Raw genomic sequence first — 25,976 nt, 5'->3', positions numbered from 1 at the left:
GACACAATTTTGGAAGCACTGAAGGGATCTCAACAGAAGGATGCCAGAGTTATTAAATGTTTTAAGTGCGGCAACCCAGGTCACATTGCACGTCATTGCGATCTTGGTCCTAATAGTTCCAACAATGTGGGTGGCCGTAAACGCAAAGCTGGCGGAAATGAGCAAGAGCGTGTCGAATGTAAAGAACGAAAACTTGCCCCGGCTATTGAATGTCCCGTGATATCTGTGTCGCAAATGGGAAGGAAATCAAGCAGTCTTACCGTCAGAGGGAATGTGGATGGTAAAGAACGTGTACTGACTGTAGATACGGGCGCATCTCATTCCTTGATCCGATCTGACTTGGTCAACAGGAGAGTAAAACCGTTACCTGGAGCAAAGTTGCGTACAGTCACTGGCGAGTATAACCAAGTTCAGGGAGAAGTGATATGTGAAGTATTGATTGGGAAGGTCATGGTTCTACACAAATTTGTTGTGGTGGAGATTGTTGATGAAGTTATATTGGGAGTGGATTTCTTGGTTGACCATGACATCAAGATCGATATGCAGAGAAGGGTGATGCGTTATGAGAACCAAGATGTGCCACTTAACTTTAGTTTGGAAAAAGGGTTCAGCAGTAATCGGGTACTGGTGGAGAAGACTCGACGAAGGTCACGAAATTCAAAGGTAAAGGTTGATGGAACAAATGGGCCAAACAAATCAAAGCCGAAGGTACCTGTGAGCGAAACACTGGCATTGAAAAGCCCTAACGGACGTACTAAAACGAAGAAAGAATGCAAGGGTGGTTTCAAGCCAAGGCACACTACTGTTGTGAAGCGTCGGAACGATACTGATTATGCAAAGCAAATCCGTCCAGCGCAAGCTCTGCGAAGTAGTTCTTCATTGGCCGAGCAACAGAGTGCGAGGGAACGATCCAGAATAATGAGTAGTAAGATGAAACACAGGTACGACAAGGAAAATAATTCGCAAGGTTTCCGGGAGGGAAATTTGGTACTGTTATACAACCCTCACCGGCGGAAAGGTGTTCCATCCAAATTTCGGTGCAGTTGGGAAGGCCCGTACAAGGTTGTGAAGAAGATAAGTGATATCATCTACCGCATACAAGCAATTGGGAAATCACGAAATAGAAGAGTGGTACATTTGGCGATGCTAGCAGCGTTTAGATTGAGAGATTTGTCTGATCGGGACGATCAGACTTAGGTGGAGGGCAGTGTAACGAACGTTAGTAGCACTGAGCAATGCTATCGTCTCTAAGCCGATGCTAACCAGCGACGTGAATGCACATCAATAATTCAATCATTATGTATCTACATAAACGAATAAATAATTGCGTCTACACATATGTACGTATACGAACATCGGAGCGGCAATGCACAAATACATGCATATATCTTATCTGAGTTGTCACAAGAGAGAGCAATAATTTGTGCACGTAGTTGTGGCTGGCGATTTGTAGCCGAAACTAACTAGTAACTTCTGGAAAAAGAAAAGCCTAGATGTATGCAGCGTAAACTATAAAAGTGGCGCAAGCGAGTAAGAAGTAATTCAGTTTGATTTGAATTGTCAAGCAGTTACGAGTAAGACGATATCTAGCGAGCAATAGCACTATTATTTTGAAAGTCAGTTTCCTTTAAGATATCAGTTTGGTTATTAAGCTATTCGTTGCACAGTTTGGGTGTTATTGTGAAGTACTTAATAAAGGCCATTTTTCCATCATTCAATATTGGAGTTATTTATTCAACAGTTTAGTGATTCGAACTTAGCAGAGGATTGCAAATAAGAGGATTTGCAAGTAAATTCGTTACAATATATATTAGATTAGATATTAGATGAATAATAATGCACCAAGAATTGAGCCTTGCGGGACTCCTATGTTCACATTTAGGTAGTCGGATTCATACCCTTTCACTACTGTGCGCTGCGTTCTATTTGTTAACTAGGACCTAAACCAGTTTATTTCACTATTTTGAACTCCGTACATATATAGCTTTTGCAATAGTATATCTCTGTCTATTGTTTCAAAAGCTCTCTTAAAGTCTAGAAAAAGGGCCATGATTTTTTTATTTTCATATCGTTTCCACTCACTTACTACACGGTTTACAGCTGTTTCACACGAGTATTTCTTTCTGCATCCCGATTGGTATTTCATAAACAATTTGTTCGATTCAAAATAGTTTTCTAACTGTATTTTGACAGTTTTTCAAGAACTTTCTCTAACGTCTTTAATGAGTTTATGGGTCTGAACTCATCACAGTTTACTGCCTTATTAATTTTTTCAAGTGGACTAATCATAGTTTCTTTCCATATATCAGGAAGCTATCCTTGCATGGGGACTCATTTACTGTTTTCAATAGGGAATCACCAACTTTATTCCAGTTGTCTAATATCATTTTGGGTTTAACTCTTACATAATCTCTATTATTTTTTAAGGATTTGCCTATATTTTTCAATTCTTCCAAACTTATTTTCTTAAATTTGAAAATGGCCTGAGCTTTTGTGGTTTTATCTACATATTGCACATGGTCAATCGAATCTCTTATGTTCTGTACACTTTCAACAAAAAAGTTATTGAACTCATTAGACAAGGTCGTTTCATCACAGTATTTTTTATCGTTAAATATCACATAGTCAATTTGCTTTTTGTTCTGTAAAATTCTTTTGTTTACGTAGTTCTTTTTCGCTTTAATAACTTCTTTATTGTAATTATTTCTTGCACTTTTGTAATTTATCCAGCTATGGGTTGTACCTATTCTTTTAGTTTCTTGATACAGATCATATTTCATCTTCCTTAGACTCCGGTGATGGTTGTTGTACCAATCATTTATTTTTTTCCCGCATGGAATAACTTTCTTCTTCATAAACATCTTTATTGTATTTTCTTTCGTAACTTTCGTCAAATACTTTAGCACCACTGTGCACATCATCACTTGACAAGGTTAGCTTTTGCCTGCCTAACTCGTGAGCAAATTTGGACATATCATATTTAAAATATATTATTTCTTCAAATGTACTACGCTCAGTTTTCTTAAAGTTTATATGGAATTCAATGAGCTCGTGATCTGATATTTTTAAGTAACTATTTACCCTCACGTCTATTGCTTGAATGTAGCTAATTATATAGTCTATTAGAGTTTTCGAGTAACTGGTTACGCGGGTATGTTCTTTCACATGTTGCTTTAGACCATTGTCATTCAAAAAACTTTCAATATTTCTTTTATACGTTCCTCGCTTATTCCAGTCAATGTTAAAATCTCCTGCCATCATTATATTGCATGACCACTCCATTATTTCTTCAGTTTTTTCATGAAAAATTTCACAGAATTCCTTTTCGGAGCTACTGGGTGATCTATACACAGCCACAATAATCAAGTCAATATTTCCACGCTTGCATCTACATGCTAACAGCCACATCTTTGATTGGATCGAGTGTTCTAGTACCTTTGTGACTTTCCAATTGCTTTTATAATATAATGTCACTCCTCCGGTATGTATGGAGTTAGATACACAACTTTCTCTTTTGTACCCCGGTAAATTTATTTCGTTTTCTTCGATACAAGCCATCATATGTGTTTCAGTTAGAATAAGAAAATCCATTTCACTGCTGCCAATTAGAATTTTTATATGCTCGAGATTGTTCATAACCCCTTGTATGTTTGTGCAAATTCCTCTAACATTTGTAACAAAGTATGTAAGATTCATATTTTCTTAATTGAAAACATATTTATTCATACACAAAAATAATGAACTATTCATTGGTACCCGAGTGGAAAAAGCTTTATGCATGCATGAAATATGTAAGTTGAATCAATGATCGTATGGTTTTAAAAATACACCTTCCTGAATTTAGTTTGTACGTATATATTTAAGACCTTTTGATTTTTCTTTTTTGGATTGAAAAGTAATTTGATTAACGAAATGTATGTACTTGAAAGAGTCCTTATTTTCGAAAAAAAAAACTCCAGGATACGAATACTGATGAGAGACTAGCCAACTTGGAGCAATAGCCTTGGAATATGTCATGGATCAATGACGACCGCCAACCGTTTGTATGCTTTGCCTTCCTTAAACTGTTGTGAAGACTATTTTCAGGATGTTGCAGTTTGACCAAACCGATAAGAATTGTGGGTTTATTAATGGTCGATATAGCCCAAATTGATGGCTTCAAGTTGCTCCATCTCTCATCATATGAATGTAATTGTTATTGTTATTACATATGTAGTATAAAATCCTATCGATCAATGCGGGGATAGTTCATTCGTACTTATAAAACATATGTACGTAGTGCTTTTGTATGCATTCAGCATTAATACAACCATATGCATACAGAAGTAATACAATGGGAGTAATAGAGTTTGCATGCTCCGTGAGAAACTACACGTGTTAAAAAGAAATAAACGTGCATTTATACTGGCATACATATATATATGTAGCTCAAATTCATGCCTCAAACATCGATGTTTCATGCATCCATTTACAACCGAGAAATAAATGTATTCATGCATAGTTCATACTGTTAAAAAGCCAAAAAATAAAAGCTTATTTATCTGTATATTTTCTTCTATAATTAATTATAAATTGTTTTTTGGGCCGGATGGGATATAAACTAATTATTTCTTTGTAGGCAGGGAACGTCTCAACACAAAAATAATTTTCTCCCAACCCAGTACTAATTGAAAGTCCATAAACTGTACCTTCTTTCTGCGAAAGAAATTCCTTAATAATTTGGTTAAAAAATATTTTCGTTAGAGATAGTCACATGAGGTTCGGCTTTTAAGAACAAAAATAAAAAAAAAAAAAAAAATATTTTTTTTTTAACCGGTTTCTAGAGGATTATATTATGTATTCTATTCTATTATTACAGATGTGTACAGAATCAATGTATTTTAATTTTTGGACCTGTGGTATTTTTTCACTACTACGTTTTTTACTTTTATTCGATTTCAATTAAAATTTATATTTTTTTAAAATAAAACCAAAAAAGTTTCACAAAATCCAAAAATAGAAACTTGTAGTCACAACGGGGTTCGAAACAAAACCAAAAGGTTTCAAAAATCTATGAAATAAAATCTGTTCTGGATTTAAAACAAAACCCTTAAGCTTTAAACCATTAGAATAAAAAATCATTTGTGAAGAGTGATGCAAATCAAAGATTCTTTCTTATAACATTTTGACATATATATGGAGCTCTATGCTGTAATTTTTTATACAGATGTGATAGCTCAGTGGGTACAGCACTCTACTGATATCTTCAGAACGTCGGTTCGAAATCTTACCATTGTAAACCGGGTTAAATTTTTTAAATTGAAGCTCAGTTCTATGCACTAATTTTCACGAAAACTGGTAGAATCTTAGTTTTAAGCCATTTCTTTGGTTTGGTCATATATGGAGTACAAAAAAGTTTCAGATTTAAGCTCAAACTTTTAACCATGTGCCTGCCAAAATCTCTATCGTTTTATTGACAAAGAGCAGCCAGCGTGGTGTGGTGCTGGCGTGCTTCGCCTACCACACCGAAGGTCCTCACTTTCAAGTGCCGGCCAAAGCAACATGAAAAATTTAGCACAATTTTTAAATTGTAAAAAACTTTTTCTTAGCTATGTCGCCCCTCGGCAGTGATTTGGTAAACACTCCAATTGTAGTTCTGCCATGAAAAGATGTTCAGTGAAAATGCATCTGCTTTGCAGCTTCCGTTCGGAGTCGGCATAAAACATGTAGGTCTGGTCCCGCCAATTCGTATGGAAAATTAATAATTGCGTCCGTTTGAACGTAAACTGCTTCCCCAATTTTTAAGATATACTGATGAAATTTTGTCAGTTTTATTTTTGTGTCTGACAAGACATTTGTCCGAATCTACCGGATCCGGCCACTATATCCTTCATACAACTGATTTTTCAGTAAAGCCTTTTTTGTAATATCTTTCCCAATTTATCAGTGAGAAGCTTCAAATTTCACCAAATGCTTTCGTATGTGGCACATATTGCTGTCTGAAAAACTTGTAGAAATCGGTCGTATATATACCATATATCCCATAACAACCGATTGCTTAGATAAGCTGTTTTCGTCATTTCTGCCCCATTTTAACGGCTTGAAACTTCAAATTTCAAATCATATATTGTTCAGATACGTAATTAATGGTCATAGCTATAATGTGCAGACCACAACAACCGTAAAACTTTGTATCCTCGCACAAAGTACCTATCTATTTTTATACCCAGCTGTACTTGTGCGCAGGGTATTATAACTTTGATTGGATATCGGTTGGTTGTACAGGTACAAAGGAATCGAGATAGACATAGACTTCTCTATATCAAAATCATCATTATTGAAAACAATTTTGATAAATCCATGCCCGTCGGTCCGTCCGTCTTTCCGTCCGTTAACAAGATAACTTGAGAAAATATTGAGATATCTTCACAAATACGGTGTACGGGATTGTCTAGATCCAGAATAGATTGGTATTGAAAATGAGCGATAATCGGACGTTAGCCACGCCCTCTTTTACAATATCGAAATTTAGAAAAATGAAGAAAATGTGATAGTTCAAAAAGGAAAACCGCTAAGCTAATGAAATTTGGTAAGTGGATTGGCTTTATAACGCAAGACAAAAATTCCAAAAATGGGATAAGATTATTTCATGAAAGGTATGAAGTCTTCGGTACAGCCGAAGACAGTCCCGTCCTTACTTGTTATTTTCTTTTTTAATTTTTTATGGCTAATGCGTCAAGCTAATGCAAACTCTTAATTAATCAAACAAACAGCTTTTGTTCTACCAAAAAAAAATCAAGGTAACTAATTTTGCCTTTTGCAGCGAAATGAGAATAGTGCGTATTTGGTAAAATATTATCTATTCTGTTTTCTTTTTAAAGGAAAATCTAATTGTTTGTTTCCCTCACAAGGGTGGGCACTTTCTCATTAGTGTAAAGGCTTAACCGAACAAAATAGCGCCCTACTATGAAGCAATCAAAATTAAGTTCAAACCCACAAATATAATTTTGAACATTTGCTTATTGCAACCCCTATCAAATAATCCGAATCAATACCCAATAATGGTCATATTTAACAATCTCCATACAATGTCATACGACAATAAATTTTAAACCATTTTTCAATTATCAAATCAATTTAGTTAATTAAAAACAAGTAAGGACGGGACTGTCTGTCGGCTGTGCCGAAGACTTCATACCTTTCATGAATGGGGCTGAACAATAATCTTATGACGTAAATATTTGATGAAATTTGATGAATTTTGAAGCTTCTAGCCGTAAAAAAGGGGCAAAGAAATACAGTTTATATGGGGTATATAATATATATACCACCGATGTCTATGATTTTTTCAGACAACAATATATGCTATACACGTAAGCATTTGGTGAAATTTGAAGCTTCTAGCTGTTAAAATGGGGAAGAAATTGCGCAAAGTTTCTTATCTCAACAATCGGTTGTATGAGATATATACTATATATACCACCGGTCTCTATGATTTTTTCAGACAACAGTATATGCTATCAACGAAAACATTTGTGAAATTTGAACATATCCTAACTATTTTTAAGATAAATATAAAATAATAAATAGGTAAGTACTTTGTGTGAGGATGCAAACTTCACGTTTTTTGTGGTCTGCCTGTAAAAACTATGACTACGAATCACGTATTTCAAAAATATATGACCTAAAGGAAACTATTTAATGAAATTTGATGAATTTTGAAGCTTCTAGCCGTAAAAAAGGGGCAAAAATGACAGTTTATATGAAGTATATAATATATATACCACCGATCTCTATGATTTTTTCAGACAACAATATATGCTGTATACGTAAGCATTCGGTGAAATTTGAAGCTCCTAGCTGTTAAAATGGGGCTAAAATTGCGAAAATATATATATACTATATATATATAATATATATACCACCATATATATACTATTGTTACGAATATGAGCAAAACTAAGGAGTGCTGCCGTCTCTAAGCCGGTGCTAAGCAGTGACGTGAATGCACATCAATAATTCAATCATTATGTATCTACATAAACGAAACAATAACTGCGTCTACATATATGTACCATGTACGTATACGAGCAGCGGAGAATCAATGCACTATCACATGCATATATCTGAGATACTCCTTTAAGTATGCAATGAGAAAAACTATAAAATTGTGCAATTGTAGTTACAGCTGAGAAGTTTGAGAGCTACTGGACTAGTAGATTCTGGAAGCGCCTAGAAGATGTATAAAATTTTAGCAATTTTAGTTATAGCTGAAAAGTTTGAGAGCTCATGGAAAATGCTAGTAGATTCTAGAAAATGCGAACGAGGAAACCAAAGAGTATAAAAGGCGACAGATGTAGAGGCGCTGGAATTCAGTTTGATTTGAGGTGTCAAGCAGTTTCGATTAAGACAATATCTTGCGAGCAATAGCATTATCAGAGAATTTAAACACAATGAGAAGGCGTTTTTTTGGCATCCACTGCTTACGATCCATTTGCATGTGACACGTCTTGCACTTCACCACTATTCCCCAAATTCATGTTAACTTAACAGGGTGCAAGACGTAACAGAAAATTCTCTTAACGATTTTCTCTGTTCGTCTGTTACCAAAAAATTCTCTGATCAGAGTAAGTATATTGCAAATTTAATTCTCTGATTTTTTGTAAATAAATTATGATGGTTGGAAGGTTGAAGTCTTCGGCACAGACGAAGACAGTCCTGTCCTTACTTGTTTTTTTTTATATTCAAAGTGTGAATTTGAATCTGTGCCTATGATTCAGGGCAAAACAAAAACAAAAGTGCTACAAGTGTATAGGGGTTGGGCAGCTCCGATGTAAAGAAATATTTTGACAAGTATAAAATACATTATTCAGTCAACAAATATAGTCAAAAAAGATTCAGAAAGCTGAATTAAAAATTATTATAAATTTTTGATTCAAATATAATTCCAAAATGTGGTTGAAAAAATATATTCAGTGTTTGATCATCTAAAGTATTCATATTTGATTATTTCTTTTGTTCAATTGTATGGTAACTCATTATTTTGTCAGAAAGAGTAATCAAATTATATTGATATGTAGGGAAATTGAAAATTTAATCACCTAAATGGTGAGTGGGTATAAACAAACCTAGATTGGTATATATGTACACACATATATTCCTAAACTAAAGATCAGCCTACACCCCCATTTCCCACCCACTTCATTGATACCAATATATCCATGCATAAGCTAACAAACGTTTGTACATTCACATGTTCAAATAAAAGACAAACTGTTTCAATCAACCACTTCCTACAAAAACTATTCTTACGCACAAGCATATGTACAAATCTATGTTCATATGTAAGCTAAGAAATATTTTTATATTCGCATGTTGACAAACAAAACAAAATTCACTTCAACCATCCAACCATACCCACAAGCACACATACATATGTACATATGTACATAAGTTAACACGAGCTTTGTTAATTTTCACCCAACAATAGCTGACTTGACACTTGTACCAATTTTTGACTAAAGTCAATAATCGCCGCATCAACAATAGCTAAAACTAATAAACAGGAAATCGCGTTCCAATTAGTTAACACGAGCTTTATTAATTTTTACGCAATAATTGCTGATTTAACACATGCACCGATTTTGACCAAAGTCAATAATCGTCGCATCAACAGTAATAGCCAAAATCTGGTAAACAGGAAATGATTGCAAAGCACTTTAACTATTGCGTCTGCTACATGAAATAAAAAACATTCTTAAATGAACAATTTAATATTAAGTATTTTTGTGGAGTGAGCAATTTATAACATAAAAACCAATTACTTGTAATCACTAGTTTTTAAGTTTATACTGGACTTCAATAAATGCGGACATGCTGTCCCACTAAAAATATATTTTTTTTGTTCCCTTAATCCGAAGGAAAGTAACTTGTATGCTCATGTTTTGTATGTAAATCGCAAAATCCTGAAAACTAGCTTCCTCTTGATTTTTCATTCATAAATGCTTCTTCTTAAGTTGTCCGAATTGGTGATAGAATTCGGCAACCTGGCATTTTGCAATTCGCAACATGGCTTTTGATAAAATCGTCAAAAGACAAATTTTTGCGATTTTATAAATTCCAACTTCGATGCATATTGGGGGTATTCATTATGACGAGCATAACTACTTTCATAACCCCGCACTTTTCCTATGAAATAATACCAAACTATTTATAAGCCTGTATGAAAGTACTAATATGGTAGTAAAAAATGCAAATAAACATGCACAGATATTGCCTAGTAATTGTCCACTAACATATTAACTATATAATCTAAAACTTTCCATCCATTGTTCATATAAATTATTGCAAATAATTTTCCCATATTGAATTGCCGAGTTGTCACAGCTTATGGACATTTTTATTTGCTATTTGAAACCCCCTATCATATTCTGCCGAAAAATTGTTCGCGCAGTCACGCAGCCAAATTTGCAGCAACTGTGTTGCAGTTGCTACATAAGAGTGGTGTTTTACCCGTTTCTGGCCCGAATTCGCACTGTGACGTCATACTGTATATGCTGACTTGTTTATCACATGTCAGTACAAAGTAAGAATTTTACATTATTTTCATAGATAAAAATTAATATATGGGAGCGGCGAAAAAAATTAAAGTAATTTTGCGAAGAAATATAACATTATTTCGCAAAAGAGCAATAAATTCGTTTATTTTAATTTTATAATAAATTCCCCTTTTAGCTGTGAGTTATTAAAGGTATAAACGGCAACACTTTTAACCACCGACGACACATAATTTGGCTCGTGCCTATTGTATTTCGTCGGCTAATTGCTACGAGCATTGATATTTACATATACATGGCCGTATACGCGGATTGCCATAATTCATTTGGTCGCTTCATAACGCGGAAAGCGACAAGTTGTTTTATTAGTAACTTAAGACACTGCCACAGCATCAAAGCGACCAAGCTTTTTATACATGTCTGCCTTTAATTTGAGTATTATTGAATATGTATATATCTATGTACATTTGTACTTTTTTGCTTTGGTTTGTATTTTCATACATATATATTCAATGATACAATGCTCAACATCTGATCAACAGGCACATGTCTTTTGTGTATTGTTGGTCTTATTTACATATTTAAGGGTTGATTTGAGGCAGGTCAAATGTATTTAAGTTTGACTTGGCTTATCAAACCTGCCTTTGAAAATATTCAAGTACATAGGTACTTACATCATTGTACTGAATAACACATATAAAATGCTTTAGGAAATTTCTTTATAGGTACCTCCCCTCCCACCCATAGTCCAAATAATAACTAAATATTTTTTTATTTATTCAACTGTTATCAAATATTTTATTTATTTCAATTTTTCAATTTATTAATAATTCATACTTCATGGTTAATATGCATACATTTTATGCAAATTAACGTTTTATAAATATGCAATGGATTTCGTGTGCACAGAAATTCCAAGTGTGCAAATGCCGTCGGCAAAACACTATTTGCATGCATATTTTAATTTGCATACATTTTCCTAACATTTTAATTTATTAACAAAAAGGGATGGGATAATTCATAAATGTATGATTAATTTACATACATTTCATGAAAGGGCATATTTTGGGTATATGAATAGGTTTTTGTTTGTAAAGAAATAAGCAAAATTTCTGCAATTTGCATCAACATAAAACAAGCAAATATATTGCTATTATTATATTAATTAAGTTCAAATTCGTATTAAATCATAAAACAAGCAAATATATTGCTACAAGTAATAAAATTTAAATTTAATTATTCCTACTAAATACCTATATTCCCACAAAGAAATCATATTAAAAGAAAATCCAGAGAATTTATACACCAGCTGAAACTGTTGACAGAGAATTTTCTGCTGTTAACTGGTTAACATTGAAATTGGATTGTGTGTGGTGAAGTGCATGACGTGTTCACATGCAAAAAAGTTGGAATCTAGCAAAAACGCCTTCTCTTATATATTTAACAGTTTAGTGATTCGAACTTAGCAGAGGATTGCAAATAAGAGGATTTGCAAGAAATGTCGTTACACTATATATACCACCGATCTTTATGATTTTTTCACACAAAAATATATGCTATATACGTAAGCATTCGTTGAAATTTGAAGCCTCTAGCTCTTAAAATAGGGCAGTAATTACGAAAAGTTTCTTATCTGAACAATCGGTTGTGGGGGATATATACTATATATACGACCGATCTCATCAATTTTTTCAGGCAACAATATGTGCAATATACGAAATTATATGGTGAAGTTTTAAGCTTCAATCTGTTAAATTGAGTAAGATATGACAAAAATTCTCTTTTTCTGAAAAATCGGTTGTATGGAGGATATATGCTATAGTGGTCCGATCCGGCCGGTTCCGACAAATGTCTAATCGGACACCCAAATACACCCGCTAACCAAATTTTATCAAGATATCTCAAAAATTGAGGGAATAGTTTGCATACAAACAGACAGACGGACATACGGACAGACGGACATGGCTAAATCAACTCAGCTCTTCAACCTGATTATTTCGGTATACTTAATGGTGGGTCTATCTATTTTCCTTTAAGGACTTACAATATCAATAAACAACAGTTCATCGAATCCTTAAATAGATAGGAATGAACGTCAGTATGTATAAGTAGTACATGTATTTCTAAAAATAAAACAAAATTTTACTGAATAATAATTGTGTTGGGTACAAATTAATTGGTAAGGTTGATGATAAATTCAATTAATAACAAATTTTTATTTGATATACACGCAAGTGGTACACATGTAACGTAGACTGTGGGCACTGGTGTGCATGCCCCGGCAGGAATAGCTTACACGAATGTGTGTCGGAATTGGTACCGACGGTTGACCTTGACTTGTCAAACTTTTGCTTAATGCAAACAACACAATTTAAATGATATTTTTGCTGCCTAAATCTGTGGTGACCAAGCCAACATAGTCAAATTTCACCGGTCATAAGAAGAGTCCAAAATTACTCCGACTTCAATAAATTTGAAGGTTTTGTAGCTTTCCTACATTAATTTTGGAGCTATTTTGGAATAATTGTTTGATCTTTTTTTATGTCCTTTTTAGGGATCATATTTGTGATTCTTAAAAGAACTTCCCTCGATTTAAGGGACTAGAATTTTGAATTAAAAATATATAAACCTGGATATAACCTTTATTAGAGGACCTTTCTCCCGCCATGAATGTATCCAGAGGGTCACAAGAGTGTTAATCAGTAGCGACAGACCGACCTTTTGTCGATTTAAAAAAAAAAATTATTTCTAAAACTATTTTACTGCCACAGAGTCTTTTTATAAAGGTCGCTCTTAAATGCATATAATTTTTTGCAGGGACCCATTTCAATAGTTTTCTTTCCTTGACTCGAAAAAGTCCGAGTCAAAACATTGTCCTAGGTGAAAGCTAATGGGATCTCGGTGATCCCCATACATTCTCATCACGAATCAAGCATCTTTTTTATTTCTCGTACCTTTTTTTTCAATCCACAAATAAAAGAAAAGTACGGAATTTTATTTTTTAAGTCCGAAAATAAAATAAAAGTGAGGAATTTTTTTTTTAAGGACAAATAAAAGTCAGGCCCTTTAACTATGGAACAATCATCCAAATGACCACCGCAATAGATTCTTCTAAATGTCTAGATTTGAAACGCATTTGGTCATTTGGAAGTTTTTGTTACTAATTCCAGAAATTTGTGATAGAAAAAAAAAACCAACTCTCATAGTACTATACTTATACTTTTCTATGCTGAACTTGCATATGTTTTTGGCCATGAAGTCTGATCCAATTGGGATATTGCGTTGAAATTGGATATATTGGTTTCTGGTAAAACAAGAAGGATTCTGTATGAAAAAAAATCGTTTCATTTGAATGAGCCATTCCGTCTGACCACTTTTGATTTTCGGTTCGTGATGGACCTTATTTGGGATTGTGGGATTGGTCCACGTATAAATAAACAAACAATTGCAAAGAAATTTTGTTTTGAATAAGTGTAGCAAAATGCGTCATTTCATTTCGCTACAATATCAATAAATACATTTGATTTGTTATTTGGTAGAGCAAAATCTGTTTGTTCAGCCAATTAAAATAAACAAAAAACAAGTAAGGGTATCTAAGTTTGGGCGTAATCGAATATTATATACTCAGCGTGAGTTTGACTGTACAATTCAATTCAAATTGAGTTCAGATAAATCATTTTTTCGAATTTCGTTACGAGGCATTTATTCTTTTTGAGGCTCTAGAAATGTTTCGTATTGCTTGATCGGAATATAGGTGTGGCACCACCCATTAAAAAAAATGTCTCCTAATTTCCTCTTACAATAAAACTTGGTAAGAGAAATATCATTGACACAAAACCATTTTTCACTAATATATGTGACCCGGTCTATGAAAAGGTAGCTTATGGCTCAAAAAAGGAATTGCGAGAAACAGCTGTTAAAGATAAACAATGCATTTCTTCACGACGTTTGTGTTCTTCTTTTTTAGTTATAAGCCACCTTTTCATAGATCGGGTCACATATAGCTTAATATTATAGTCTACCCATCTAAATATCTTTTATATACAAATGGGCGTGGTTTTTAACCCCATCCATTTTACCTAGAAATATTTCCTGCTTTAAGAAAAATATGTGTACCCAATCTTATTACGATCCTTTAATTTTTCTTCGAGTTAATAAGGCTCCCGAAACATAGAAAACATTGTTTGGCCATAAAAGAAACGGTGCCACGCCCATTTTCAAAAATTTAAATTTTTTCCTTTTTCTTGTTGTAATTTTGCTTGGAAAATGAAATACCATTGATATAAAGTTTTTTTTGCAAAGATATAGCTTATTTTATTAGTCCACGACCCGAGTACGTTAAAATTTCTTCGAAGCATTCTTTATAGTAAAGGCAACTTATCGAATTTTGTTATGATAGGTTCAACGGTTTTTGATTTATGATTAATAATATTTGTAAAATTGATTTTGTCACAAGTGGACACAGGACAAACGATGGGCAAGCGACGGGAATACAATTTTGCACATTAAAGCGAAAAAAAATTTTGGAGTTTTTTCGAAAAAAAAATATATTTTTGTTATAACTTTTTAACAAAAAGCGAAGAAGGTGCCAACTTCACAGAGCTGCTCCAAAAGCATTCAAGTAACTGACCATTGACGATTATCAAGTCTACAACGTTAACTTTGCCCAATACGGGGCCTATTCACTCAACCGTCATAAAAAGAAAACTGCTAGTGCTTATGAGATAACATTCCGAAAAAGTTCGTTATATCACATTTACACTGCACCGAATGCGTAATTTTGGGCGAAAATTCCGAATGCGAGGCATTTCCTCATACAAATCGCATTTCTGTAATGACTCATTTGAGCGCATTTCATCGCATTCGGCCTCTCAATGCAATTCACACCACCGATTCACATACGCTTTTGACATTTTCTTACTTAGAGAAACCGGAGAAGAACACGAATGGTTAAACAACGTATTTTAGTTATAAATAGCAGGTTTCACTAGTTTTTTTTTAAGCCAAACTGAAAATTTTACCAGAAACTGATTTGTATATGTGATATTTTTTGTATTTTCTTGCTGTGGTTTGGTGTCCTTGAAGGGAAGATTAAGCGATATGCGAATAAGGCCAATGTAGAGGCTCTCAAATTACTTATTTGGAAGTAAGCATTTGGGGTCTGTGTAAATACATATTGTTACCAATGTTAGCAACACTAAGGGGTACTGCCATCTCTATGCCGATGCTAAGCAGTGACGTGAATGCACATCAATAATTTAATCATTTTGTCTACACCTATGTACGTACACGCAGCGGAGAAGAGATGCACAAACACATGCAGATATCTTTTCTGAGATGCTCCTAAAGGTATGCAATTGTGATTGTGGAAGTGTCGCTCACACATACATGCGCATGGGGTATGAGAGAAGCTATAAAAATTATACATCTGTAGTTGTAGCTGAGAAATTTATAACTAACTAGTAAGTTCTGGATTTAGAAAAGCCTAGAAATATGCAACGAGGAAATCAGACAGTATAAAAAGGCGACAACAGTAGAGGCGAGAATTAGTTTCAATTAAGCACGCTATCTGTCGGGCAATAGTAGAGCTATTTATTGTGAAATACTTTAATAAAGGCCATTTTGTATTATTAAATATTGGAGTTATTTATTCAACAGTTTAGTGATTCGAACTGAGCAGAAGGTTGCAAATAAGAGGATTTGCAGTAAATTCGTTACAGTATAAAATTAGAAATTTGGTTGTGGTTGCCGGATTCCAAAACAATCAAAATTAAAGAAAAAGATAGTGCTGTAAAATGGCAATTTTTCACACTTCTTTCCTCAGAAATGAGTTTTTTCAGAATACTTAATGAGCATAATATCAATCCTTTGAATTTGGAGTAGTTTTTGAAATTTTTAAATAAACTTTGGAAACTTTTTGGAGCAAAATTTGAACATTTTTCTTAACCTTTTTCGAAGCTTTATTGATCTCTTTTAAATTCACACCCTCCACAGAATCTCTTTACAACATGCGTCGTTAAGATCCTTTTAAGTGAATCGATTTTCCATTCGATTTCGCGACGTTCAACCATTAATTTCGTTGTTGCTCAAGACATTTGTTTGATGAACTTCATAAAATCTATCAGTTAATCGACTCTTACAAAAATTCTTTCAGGCGCTATAAAAAGCATCAGAAAATGTCTCCAAATAGAAATTTATTGGTACAGCGAAACAATTTCCTTCTGGGGCGGAAATCAATTCAAAAACAGTTTTTACTTTTTGCCTTAAAAGATTTTAAATGAGATTCCTTGTATAATCTACCCCTTTATGCTAATCCGGCTAAAACTGTTTAATATTCATAGCCGTGCCAGTCATAGATAGATGATTGGAGTCATTTTTAAGTTTCACTAGTGAAGGGTTCGGTCTCTATACCGTTTCTACTAAGTGGAAATAACTTTAATGTTTCTTCTCGGCTAACTAGACATTTTAAACCTCCTTTCCTGAAACAATGTAGAACCAATTTTGAAACAAGTATGCCCTTCCTCAGTCTGTGTCAAGGTCAAAACTGTCGCTCCAGCGCAATTGATAGTTCGGAATCGCTTTTTAGCATTAAACAATCTTTTTTTTTCTTCCCTCAATAATTAGGTTAGGTTAGGTTGAACTGGCCATTCCATGAGGACCTCACATAGACTGATTGAGTCCGTAGTGTTACCAGAAATTTGTTTGAACGACCAAACTGAAAAACCCTATCAAAAACCAGGACCTATGTTATAAAATAACTTCGTCCTCTTGGCAAATACTAGAAGCTTCCTAGGACTTAACCCAATTGCTGCTTCTAGATCTGACGGCTATATCACTCCTAATTGCTGGAGTCTTAGCCTGGCAAGTGCAGGGCACGAGCACAGAATGTGCTCGATCGTTTCCTCCTCCAACCCGCACTTCCTACATCTGCTATGACTGACCAAGCCTAATTTAAAGGTATGTGATGCCAGAAGGCAGTGTCCAGTCAGAATACACGTCATGAGTCTGCAGTCCTCTCTTTTTAATGATGAATGAAGCAACTTTGTTAGTCTAAGGTTGTAAGACCTACACATAATCTTCGACACTTTAAAGCCCCGCGCTTGAACCCACGCCTTTCCCGCTTGGTCGATCATGTGCACCTCTCGCCTTCACTTAATCTCGCCCAGTCTAATTGGGACATCTACGGAGCAAGCTTCAAGGGCGCCCTTTTTAGCTAGTTCGTCCGCTTTTTCATTCCCATCTATTCCCATATGCCCTGGGACCCAATATAGATGTATGCTTCTCCCTGTCCCGATTCTCTCCAGAGACTGTTCACACTCTAAAACGCATTTAGATGCTGTGCTATGCGAGATTATTGCCTTAATTGCTGCTTGACGGTCAATATAAAAGCTAACACGGTTGCAGCTTAAGCTATTCTCTTCCAGGGTTTCTACTGCTTTGGTTACGGCTAATATTTCCGCTTGGAAAACCCTATAGTAATCCGGCAGCCTGTAGGATCTGCTTATTTCCGGATCAGCGCAGTATACCGCAGACCCTACTCCTTCCACTACTTTGGAACCATCGGTGTACACATGTATCGCCTCGTCCGCCATTTGCGCACCCTTGCGCCAACCGTCCACCTCTATTGTGGCCTTAAGATCTCCCTCGAAGCGCAGATAGGGAATCAGGTAGTCTGTTCGTCTTGCGATTGATGACGCTATACTACTATGGCCATATGATCGGCGCTCAAGCTGCCCCGAAGCACCGAGCCTGGTTGCGGTCGTTAATTCTTTGTTCTTTGCTACCAGGTCTACAGGTGGAATGTGCAGAATGGCATACAGTGCAACCGTCGGGGTTGTTTTCAGGGCTCCCGTAATGCTAAGCATCGATAGTCTGCATACCTCCTCTAATTTTTTGAGGTATGTTGTTTTTTGGTGGCTTTCCACCAAACAAGAACTCCATAGTATAGAATAGGGCTTACAATCGCTGTAAAAACCCAATGAGATTTTTACATGCATAGAGTGTCGTTGAGGCCTTCTTTACCCTCTCCTCCACGTTGAGCTTCCATGACAGCTTACTGTCTAGGATGATTCCTAGATATTTTGTGCAAGGTTTCTCCTGTAAGGTCACCCCTCCTAACTTAGGCCTGGTTCAATTTGGGACCTTGTACCTCGTTGTAAACAAGACGATATCCGTCTTCTCCGCATTGACTTTCAACCCGACATTAGATGCCCAGGTATGAATATCCCGAAGCGCCCGATCCATCAAAGAACTAATCGTTGGAAGGCACTTTCCACTTATGACAATTGCAACGTCATCTGCGTAAGCCGTAAGTTTTACGGGTCCCTCATCGAATTGACTGAGCAGTTGGTTGATGACCAGCGTCCACAGCAGAGGTGATAGCACCCCTCCCTGCGGCGTGCCCCTGTCTACTGATTTCGTGGCCTCGTACAATCCCCATTGTAATGTAATCTTTCTGCAATTTAACATGCAGCCGATCTATCTGACTAAGGCAGGATGTACTTTAATGTAATTAAGACCATCCATAATCTCACATTTTGCAACATTATTGAAAGCCCCGGCAATGTCCAAGAAGACTCCTAGAGCATACTCCTTATATTCCAGGGATTTCTCTCTCTATGCTTATTACCACCCTATGCAATGCGGTATCTACCGACTTGGCTTTGGTGTACGCATGCTGTGTTGTGGAGAGCAGCTTTTCATCCACGTTGGACTTTATGTACACATCTATCAGCCTCTCAAGGGTTTTGAGCAGAAATGATGATAGGCTAATGGGTCAATAGTCTTTGGGATACACGTGACCGATATTCCCCGCCTTTGGTAGAAAAGCTACACGAGCGGTTCTCGAAGAGTGTGGTACATGATTCAGTCTTATGCACCCATCGAATATTATTTTAAGCCATTCCACGGCCGCCCTACTTGAGACTTGTAGCATGGCCGGGAATATACCATCTGGGCGCGGCGATTTAAACTTAGAAAACGTCTTCACTGCCCACTCGATCTTGGTATCGGTCACCAAGCCCGGTACTACTAGCTCCGTGATCGAAGTGTGAGCGATGTCTGCTGGCTCTTCTGAACCGTCTCCCGCTGGGAAATGTGTATCGAGAAGCACCTCAAGGGATTCCTCACTATTACGTGACCATTCCCCGTTCTCTTTCTTTATTAGTACCTGGACTATGTTTCCCTTTGCTAGGACTTTTTTCAACCGTACTGTTTCGCTGGAGCACTCTATGTCCGTACAGAAACTTTTCCGTGAATTTCTCTTCGCCCTGGTAATTTTACGCTTTTAGATCCTCAGTAGATCCCTGTACTCGTCCCGAAACGCTTCGCTTTCCGCGGTCTTTGCGAGCTTAAACATTTCTTTTACCTGTCTTCCTAGAAGACTCCGCTCATTGCTCCACCATGGCGGCTTTGCTTTTCCTCTGAATCTTCTTAGAGGGCAAGCTTTGTTATACGCAGTCATAAGCGTAATTGTTAGGAATTCATTCGACTCCTCCAGTTCCTCTACATTAGCAATTTCTTTGGGTTGTCCCAGTTTTGTTTCTACGTGTTTCTGGAACTTAGTCCAGTTCGTTGACCTAGGGTTTCTAAAGGTTCCTCCCTTCTCTATCCTCTTTAGGGGGATGCTGAAGCTGATATAAGCATGGTCGAAGAAGGATGGTCTATCAAGAACTATCCAGTCATACCTTGATATATCACGCTCGGAGCTCAATGTAATATCCGGAACATTGCTGGATGTTGGACCAATGTATGTAGGGACATTTCCCCTGTTGACTATCTGCAAATTGGTTTGCAGGATGTATCAAAATAGAGATTCGTCTCTCTTGTTCGTATCTGTTCCTCCCCACGCATTGTGGTGCGCATTTGCATCTGCGCCTATGACCAACCGCTCTTTGCGCCCTTCCTTCTGTACTAGCCTTTTGCACTCCATCGGTGGAACCTCCATGGGCCATGTAGCAGGACGCCAGGATAAATGCCTGCTTATTCTTTTGCTCAACGGCCACCGCTACGAGATCCTCAGTGGTTTAATTAGACAGCATATATGAATGCAGCTGTTTCTTTACCATTACTACAGCTCGCACCCGTCCTTCCGTTTGCGCGGAGTAAATGCCAAACCGGCGTGCGCTAAGTCCAGAAACCTTTTCTCCCAATGAGAGCCACGGCTCCTCGATCAGCGCCACGTCAAACGAACCCTCCTCAAGGGTTAGGAGGAGTTCGTTGGACGCCACTTTACTGTGTTGGAGGTTTATCTGAAGGACTCGCAGCACCATTGGGCTGTTTGTCCCCCTCCAGTACCTTCGTCTTGACGTCGTCGTCCTCCCCTTGCCCTTTTGTTTTAGAGTAATCGAGGCCCCCTTCAGCCTCTCGTGACTGTTGTTCCGGGTGTTCCTCTGTGCGAGTCACAGCACCATTTAGCGGTTGGTCCTCTTCTAGCACGTTCGTGGTGACGTCGGGGACATCCGCCTGTCTTTTTGTCCCTTAGGCATTTGAGGTCCTTTTCGACTTCGCCCACCTCTGGCGTGTTAGGGTTTTTATCCTCGGGGCTTCTTTTCCAGAGTCGCATGTAAATTTTGCCAGTGCCAAAGGACATTTTGCCGTGCTGAGTGTACAAAATATCCTCCGCCTGCTTGTTTACTTGGAAGATGTAGAACTGACCATCCTCGTTAGGCCGAGATACAGTAAGTACCTTCCAATCCTGTGTCGGTATGTTCGGATTCTGATTCTGCAGAAGTCGCAGTATATTCTCCGACTTCATCACGCATGGTATCCATACCTTAACTTTTGGTACCGTGGGGATTTTCGCTTTATCCAACACCTCAAACCGCGCGTTCGTGCCTTGCCTTTGGAGGTTTGGGACCACTTTCTCCAGCCACCGCAAGCTCGCGATGTTGTCGCACGCTATAATCTTCACACCATTATACCATCCCCCGAATCAAAGGTTGGAAGGGGCTTTCTTGGTTGTTCCCGCATCATCTTAAGCATTAAGCTAATAAGCTCTCTTTCCACAGATCTCCACCTTTCAGTAGTCATTTGTCCGAAAGGACTGCTACGATCAACCAGCGCCACAGTCAGTGACTGCTTTGCTACATCACTCATCTTCTCGGGAAAAGCAGGAGTCTTAGTGTTATCTCCCTTTGGCACCTCCGATAAAGCCGGAGTCTTAGCGTTAACTCCCTTTAGCGCCTCGGAGAAAGCCGGAGTCTCCCTTTGGCTTATCTCCTACTTCCGTAGTTGGAACTTCCCTCTGACTCGCAGCTTTCGAGGTAGTTGCTACCTCGCTATTGGAGCCCATCTGTCTTACAGCTTTGGGCCTACTTGTCTTGTCTATGCGACTGCCCTTCCTTTCTGCCTCTTGAAAGCAGGCTTGTCGACTTCCGCCGAAGGTTACCTCTTCATTCTGCCATTCGACGCTTCTTCCTCCTCGTACCAGTTGCAGAACCGAGGGCTTCTCGCAGCAAAACTTTTGAACTGCCTTCGACCTACTTCTACCGCTTCATGGGCCCATTCCAAGCGCTCGATCTCCACTTCTGTTGGGTCGACCACTGCTCCCAAGCGTTGTAAAATTCTTAGTGCTGCACGGTACTGCGATATTGCTCTTTTACTTCCTCTACTCCGTACCCTTCTCCACTCTTCTACTCCGTTTTCATTTGTGTGCTTCTCCAACACGGAGTTCATTGAATCAGCACTACTCTCGCTCCCCGAGTCCGACGCATCGCTTAATTCGTATTTGTTTGGCGTTATTGGATTGCGACTCAGCCCTCCTCTTTACATCGTCCTTATTACAATCAGGTAATGAGTCGTTCATCTTGGTCGTATGAACACCTATCCAACAAGGCGGGCTCAGCGGTCCAATATTATATACGGGGAAAGAACTGTCCGCCACAGCAGCGCCCCTTACTGTGGTAAGGAAATAAATACTTGCCGAGGTGGCCCGATATCGGGAAGGCTCCGTTCGGATACAGCCGAATTTATCCTCTGGCTGCAAATCGTCCAATAGGCACGGTCCGCATAAACCCCTGGATTAGGAGGTTGGCAGTTCTTGGTCACCGACATCCCGCCGCCCTCCTATGAGGCGAAACGGAGTAGATGTCAGTCCTAAACAGCTCCGCCTCATAGTCGGGCGCTATGGAGTTCGGCTAAGCCCTCACACCAACGACAAGGTGCCTACCCTAGTGAGGGCCCTCAATAATTAAAACCCTTAAGATTTTTCTTTACAGACAAAAATGAAGTTCCGTGCGCCATGCGGATGTGCATCGTGTCGGTTGGGCGGTGGTTCCATATTATTTTTTAACCGCAATGACCTTGTATACTAAAAGAAATCCGAAGATTTTCTGTGAATATGCGCTCACTAATGTATATTGAAAAGAATATTTTTCACAACAGTGAAAAGAGCGTCTTCAGCAACAACTTGCAACCAAAGCATGGGCATGTAAAACTTTAAAGTGATTACGCTTTCCCATGCGCAATGAGTCCACAACTGTGCTATGGAATGCAGATCCCTGCCCTCAAGTGATGTTCACATAAAGCGTCGAGAAGCCCAGCGGACGAGAACAAGGGGAATAATTTTTCTAAGAGTAACCATAAATTGTTTTAGGTTGAGGATGATATTTATTTTTGGTTGCAGAAAAGGACAAAAGTCGATTATACTCAGCAAATATAGGTTGGGACTTCCGTCTGGAAATCGATTTAGTCTGCCGATTTCATTTTTCTGTCTATTTTATAGGTTTTCATTTGCTTTATATCCCAGAACAGACCGCTAACCAATCCAATCACACTTTACTGAGCATATTTTCAATTGGATTTCATTCATTCGTTAAATATTAATTTGATAATCCGACCAAGCAAACACATTAGAGCGGGTCGTCTTAAATTATCCAAGTGACCGTTTTTTGGTTTTCGTGCCCAATAAAATACCTTCAACTAACCTTCTACTTCAGCTATTTGTTCTCGAGTTTGTGTTTAGATGGAGCATTGTTTAAACAAAATCTTAGATATAACGTGCTTCAAACAAATTCCGAGATATGACATTAATGAACCGTCAAGCAGTACACAATATTTCAGAGGACTTCAATAACCAACAACAGTATCCAAAACCTGCGGGGGTGTCTTTATCTCTACATCAACAACAAAAACTTCTCAAAAACCGCTGAGGATACAAACACGGAATACAGAGAAGTAGCCCTCCTAGCAACCTTAGGCATATGAAGTAGTTTCCAAAGCCCAAAATGGGAATATATATGATGACCGTCCATGCTCCCTACAATTGTCTTAGAAATCGTAGACTCATTTAACAAACCTCAGATGGCCCGCGAACTAGGAAAAAGGCACATGCGGAGAAGCAAATACATATATTGATCTCAGCTCTGATATTTGGAACATGAACGAAATGAAATTTCTTATTTCGAAATTACGCATAACACATTGGGAGTAGGACGAGGAAACGACATTTCCACAGTCACTGGAGCCCAAAATATAAAATAAGCGCATATGCACAGCGAAACCAAATATGCTAAGGCAAGAAGCACTAAAAGGTAAGGTGAGGGTACTTCAAATACTTATATACAATGGTAAAGATCGTGGACCCGATATGTTACGAGAATGCAAATGGATGGGAACCTGAACACTTTATCAACAATTGCTCGCCGTTAAACCAAATGTTGGTATTTCATTTATGTTGCAAAAACAAACAACGCATATGTTCATTTTTCATACATCGGACCCTTTTTCCAGCCCACCGCGGAGGAATTAAATACGATCCCGCTCGATGTATTCCGTGCTTAAACACAAAAATTCATCTCTATCGTAATCTTCCGTAAAATCTGGTCTACAAAGCCTGTTACTGTACAGAGAGGTGCTCAACAAACTTAAGTCTCGTCCTAGCCTTTATGCTTTAAAAATCACGATATAATTAAGAGCCACGCAGAGTGGAGGGTATCAACCAAGCCTTCGGCGACCTTATTTTACTACAGGGTCCATTGACCTGCATTTCGGCAAGGAAGCAGCCGCAATTGTACCCAAAACTCAGGGCGGTAGCAAATTCCAAGTCTCTTAAGCTAGCCCAACCCTCGATTTTTTTTTTTTTTTTAACAAGTGTAATAAATTTAATTAACCCGTATTAAATTAGCATTAAATATGGTGTAATTAAATACGTTTTCGTTTTTGGATTGGGCATATGGGTTGGGCTAGTTTAAACTTAAGCTAGTCCAACCCCCGATATTTCAAAAAAAAACAAGTGTAATAAAATTAATTAACCCGTACTGCCACGAAATGTGTTCTTATGTCGCTTACGCAGTGAGGTGGGCATATTTCCCATAAAAAGAGAAACGAAATTCTGAACAAACACTTTCCTCATTCTCAGAAATCCGGGCATCCTAACCGACATTTTCGTAGGCACTATGAAGAAATCCGGCACAAAACAATTCAGCCATTTAAACCAGATGAGCATAAACAGCTACTCACGGTCGTCGGTCAGAAAAGTTTTATGCCGATATAAACCCGGTAAGCCCCCTTCTCAAAGTCCCGAAACTCGTAATTGAAGAGAGCAGACTTCCCAGGAGACGTATTAAATAAGATGGAACCAATGCCTCTAGCAGACATGTCTCTTTGGTCCAACCCTATTGAAACTGTAAGCGATGAAGCAGCTGGGGCCGACGTTGAACCCGAACGGAGAACTGAAAACGATGGAATTGCTTGCGAAGATATTCATGTATACTGCCGAGGAGTTAGTAAAGCCCATGCATACAAATGGGACTACTTTATGTTAGCGATTACATTCTTCGTGTGCCTTCTTATCGAATATAAGGTCCTCTAAGCAAACCTTCCCAGAACTATTTAGATATTAGTAGTGTCACAAAAACGAACCTTCCTAATGTTGTTCAAGCATTTCATCAACGTATTAGGCAGGTGCACGCAAAATGCAATCCGAAATTAATACCATTTTTGTTTCACACTTTTTATACGATTTCCTTTTTCCATATTTAAATTCCTACAAATTTGTTTCTTTCGTACTTGATTTTGAGTTAAAATACGATTCGTATGCATTCAAGTTCTCAGTTAAGGTTTAGTTTGCCAACGTAGAAGACGATGCACTCCCACACTTTCATTTGGCTACTGCTACTTATGCCGCCTTTGGGCCTGCTGCTGCTACAGCCAGAGGGAGCTGAGGCCAATGACTTTTCTTCGTTTCTCACTGCGAATGCCTCTTCGGGTAACATTTTAATAAATTTTTAAAGATTCAATAAGTAGATGAGTAAATAATATGTTTTTCTTCGGCTATTTGTCTAGCCGTTGTCGTTGACCACAAATATATGCAGCGACGAGGTGAAAATATTATGACCAATTTTCAAAAAATGTTAAGTGATATTATACGCGAAAACCTAAGGAATGGTGGTATTGAAGGGAAATACTATTCATGGAGCCAAATACGTTTGAAAAAAGGTA

General features: G+C 37.6%; 1 protein-coding gene across 4 annotated transcripts in view; it reads left to right on the top strand.

The window, feature by feature from the left end:
- The window catches only part of Ir93a (Ionotropic receptor 93a), a 194,756-nt gene that overhangs the window by 98,744 nt on the left and 70,036 nt on the right, over positions 1–25,976 (top strand). For 2 of the 4 annotated variants that reach the window (XM_067761770.1, XM_067761771.1), the window contains exons 1-2: positions 25,606–25,743; positions 25,821–25,973. The exons of 1 other annotated variant lie outside the window; for it this stretch is intronic. In XM_067761770.1, the coding sequence (XP_067617871.1) occupies positions 25,620–25,743; positions 25,821–25,973 (277 nt within the window). In that variant the 5' untranslated portion in view covers positions 25,606–25,619. Of the gene's footprint in view, positions 1–25,605; positions 25,744–25,820; positions 25,974–25,976 lie in introns of those variants that run through there. One more of the 4 variants, XM_067761773.1, reaches the window with a different exon arrangement.

This window comes from Eurosta solidaginis, chromosome 1 (assembly GCF_040869045.1).
Source record: "Eurosta solidaginis isolate ZX-2024a chromosome 1, ASM4086904v1, whole genome shotgun sequence".
NCBI lineage: Eukaryota > Metazoa > Arthropoda > Insecta > Diptera > Tephritidae > Eurosta > Eurosta solidaginis.
This window is presented reverse-complemented; position numbering and strand designations above follow the sequence as displayed.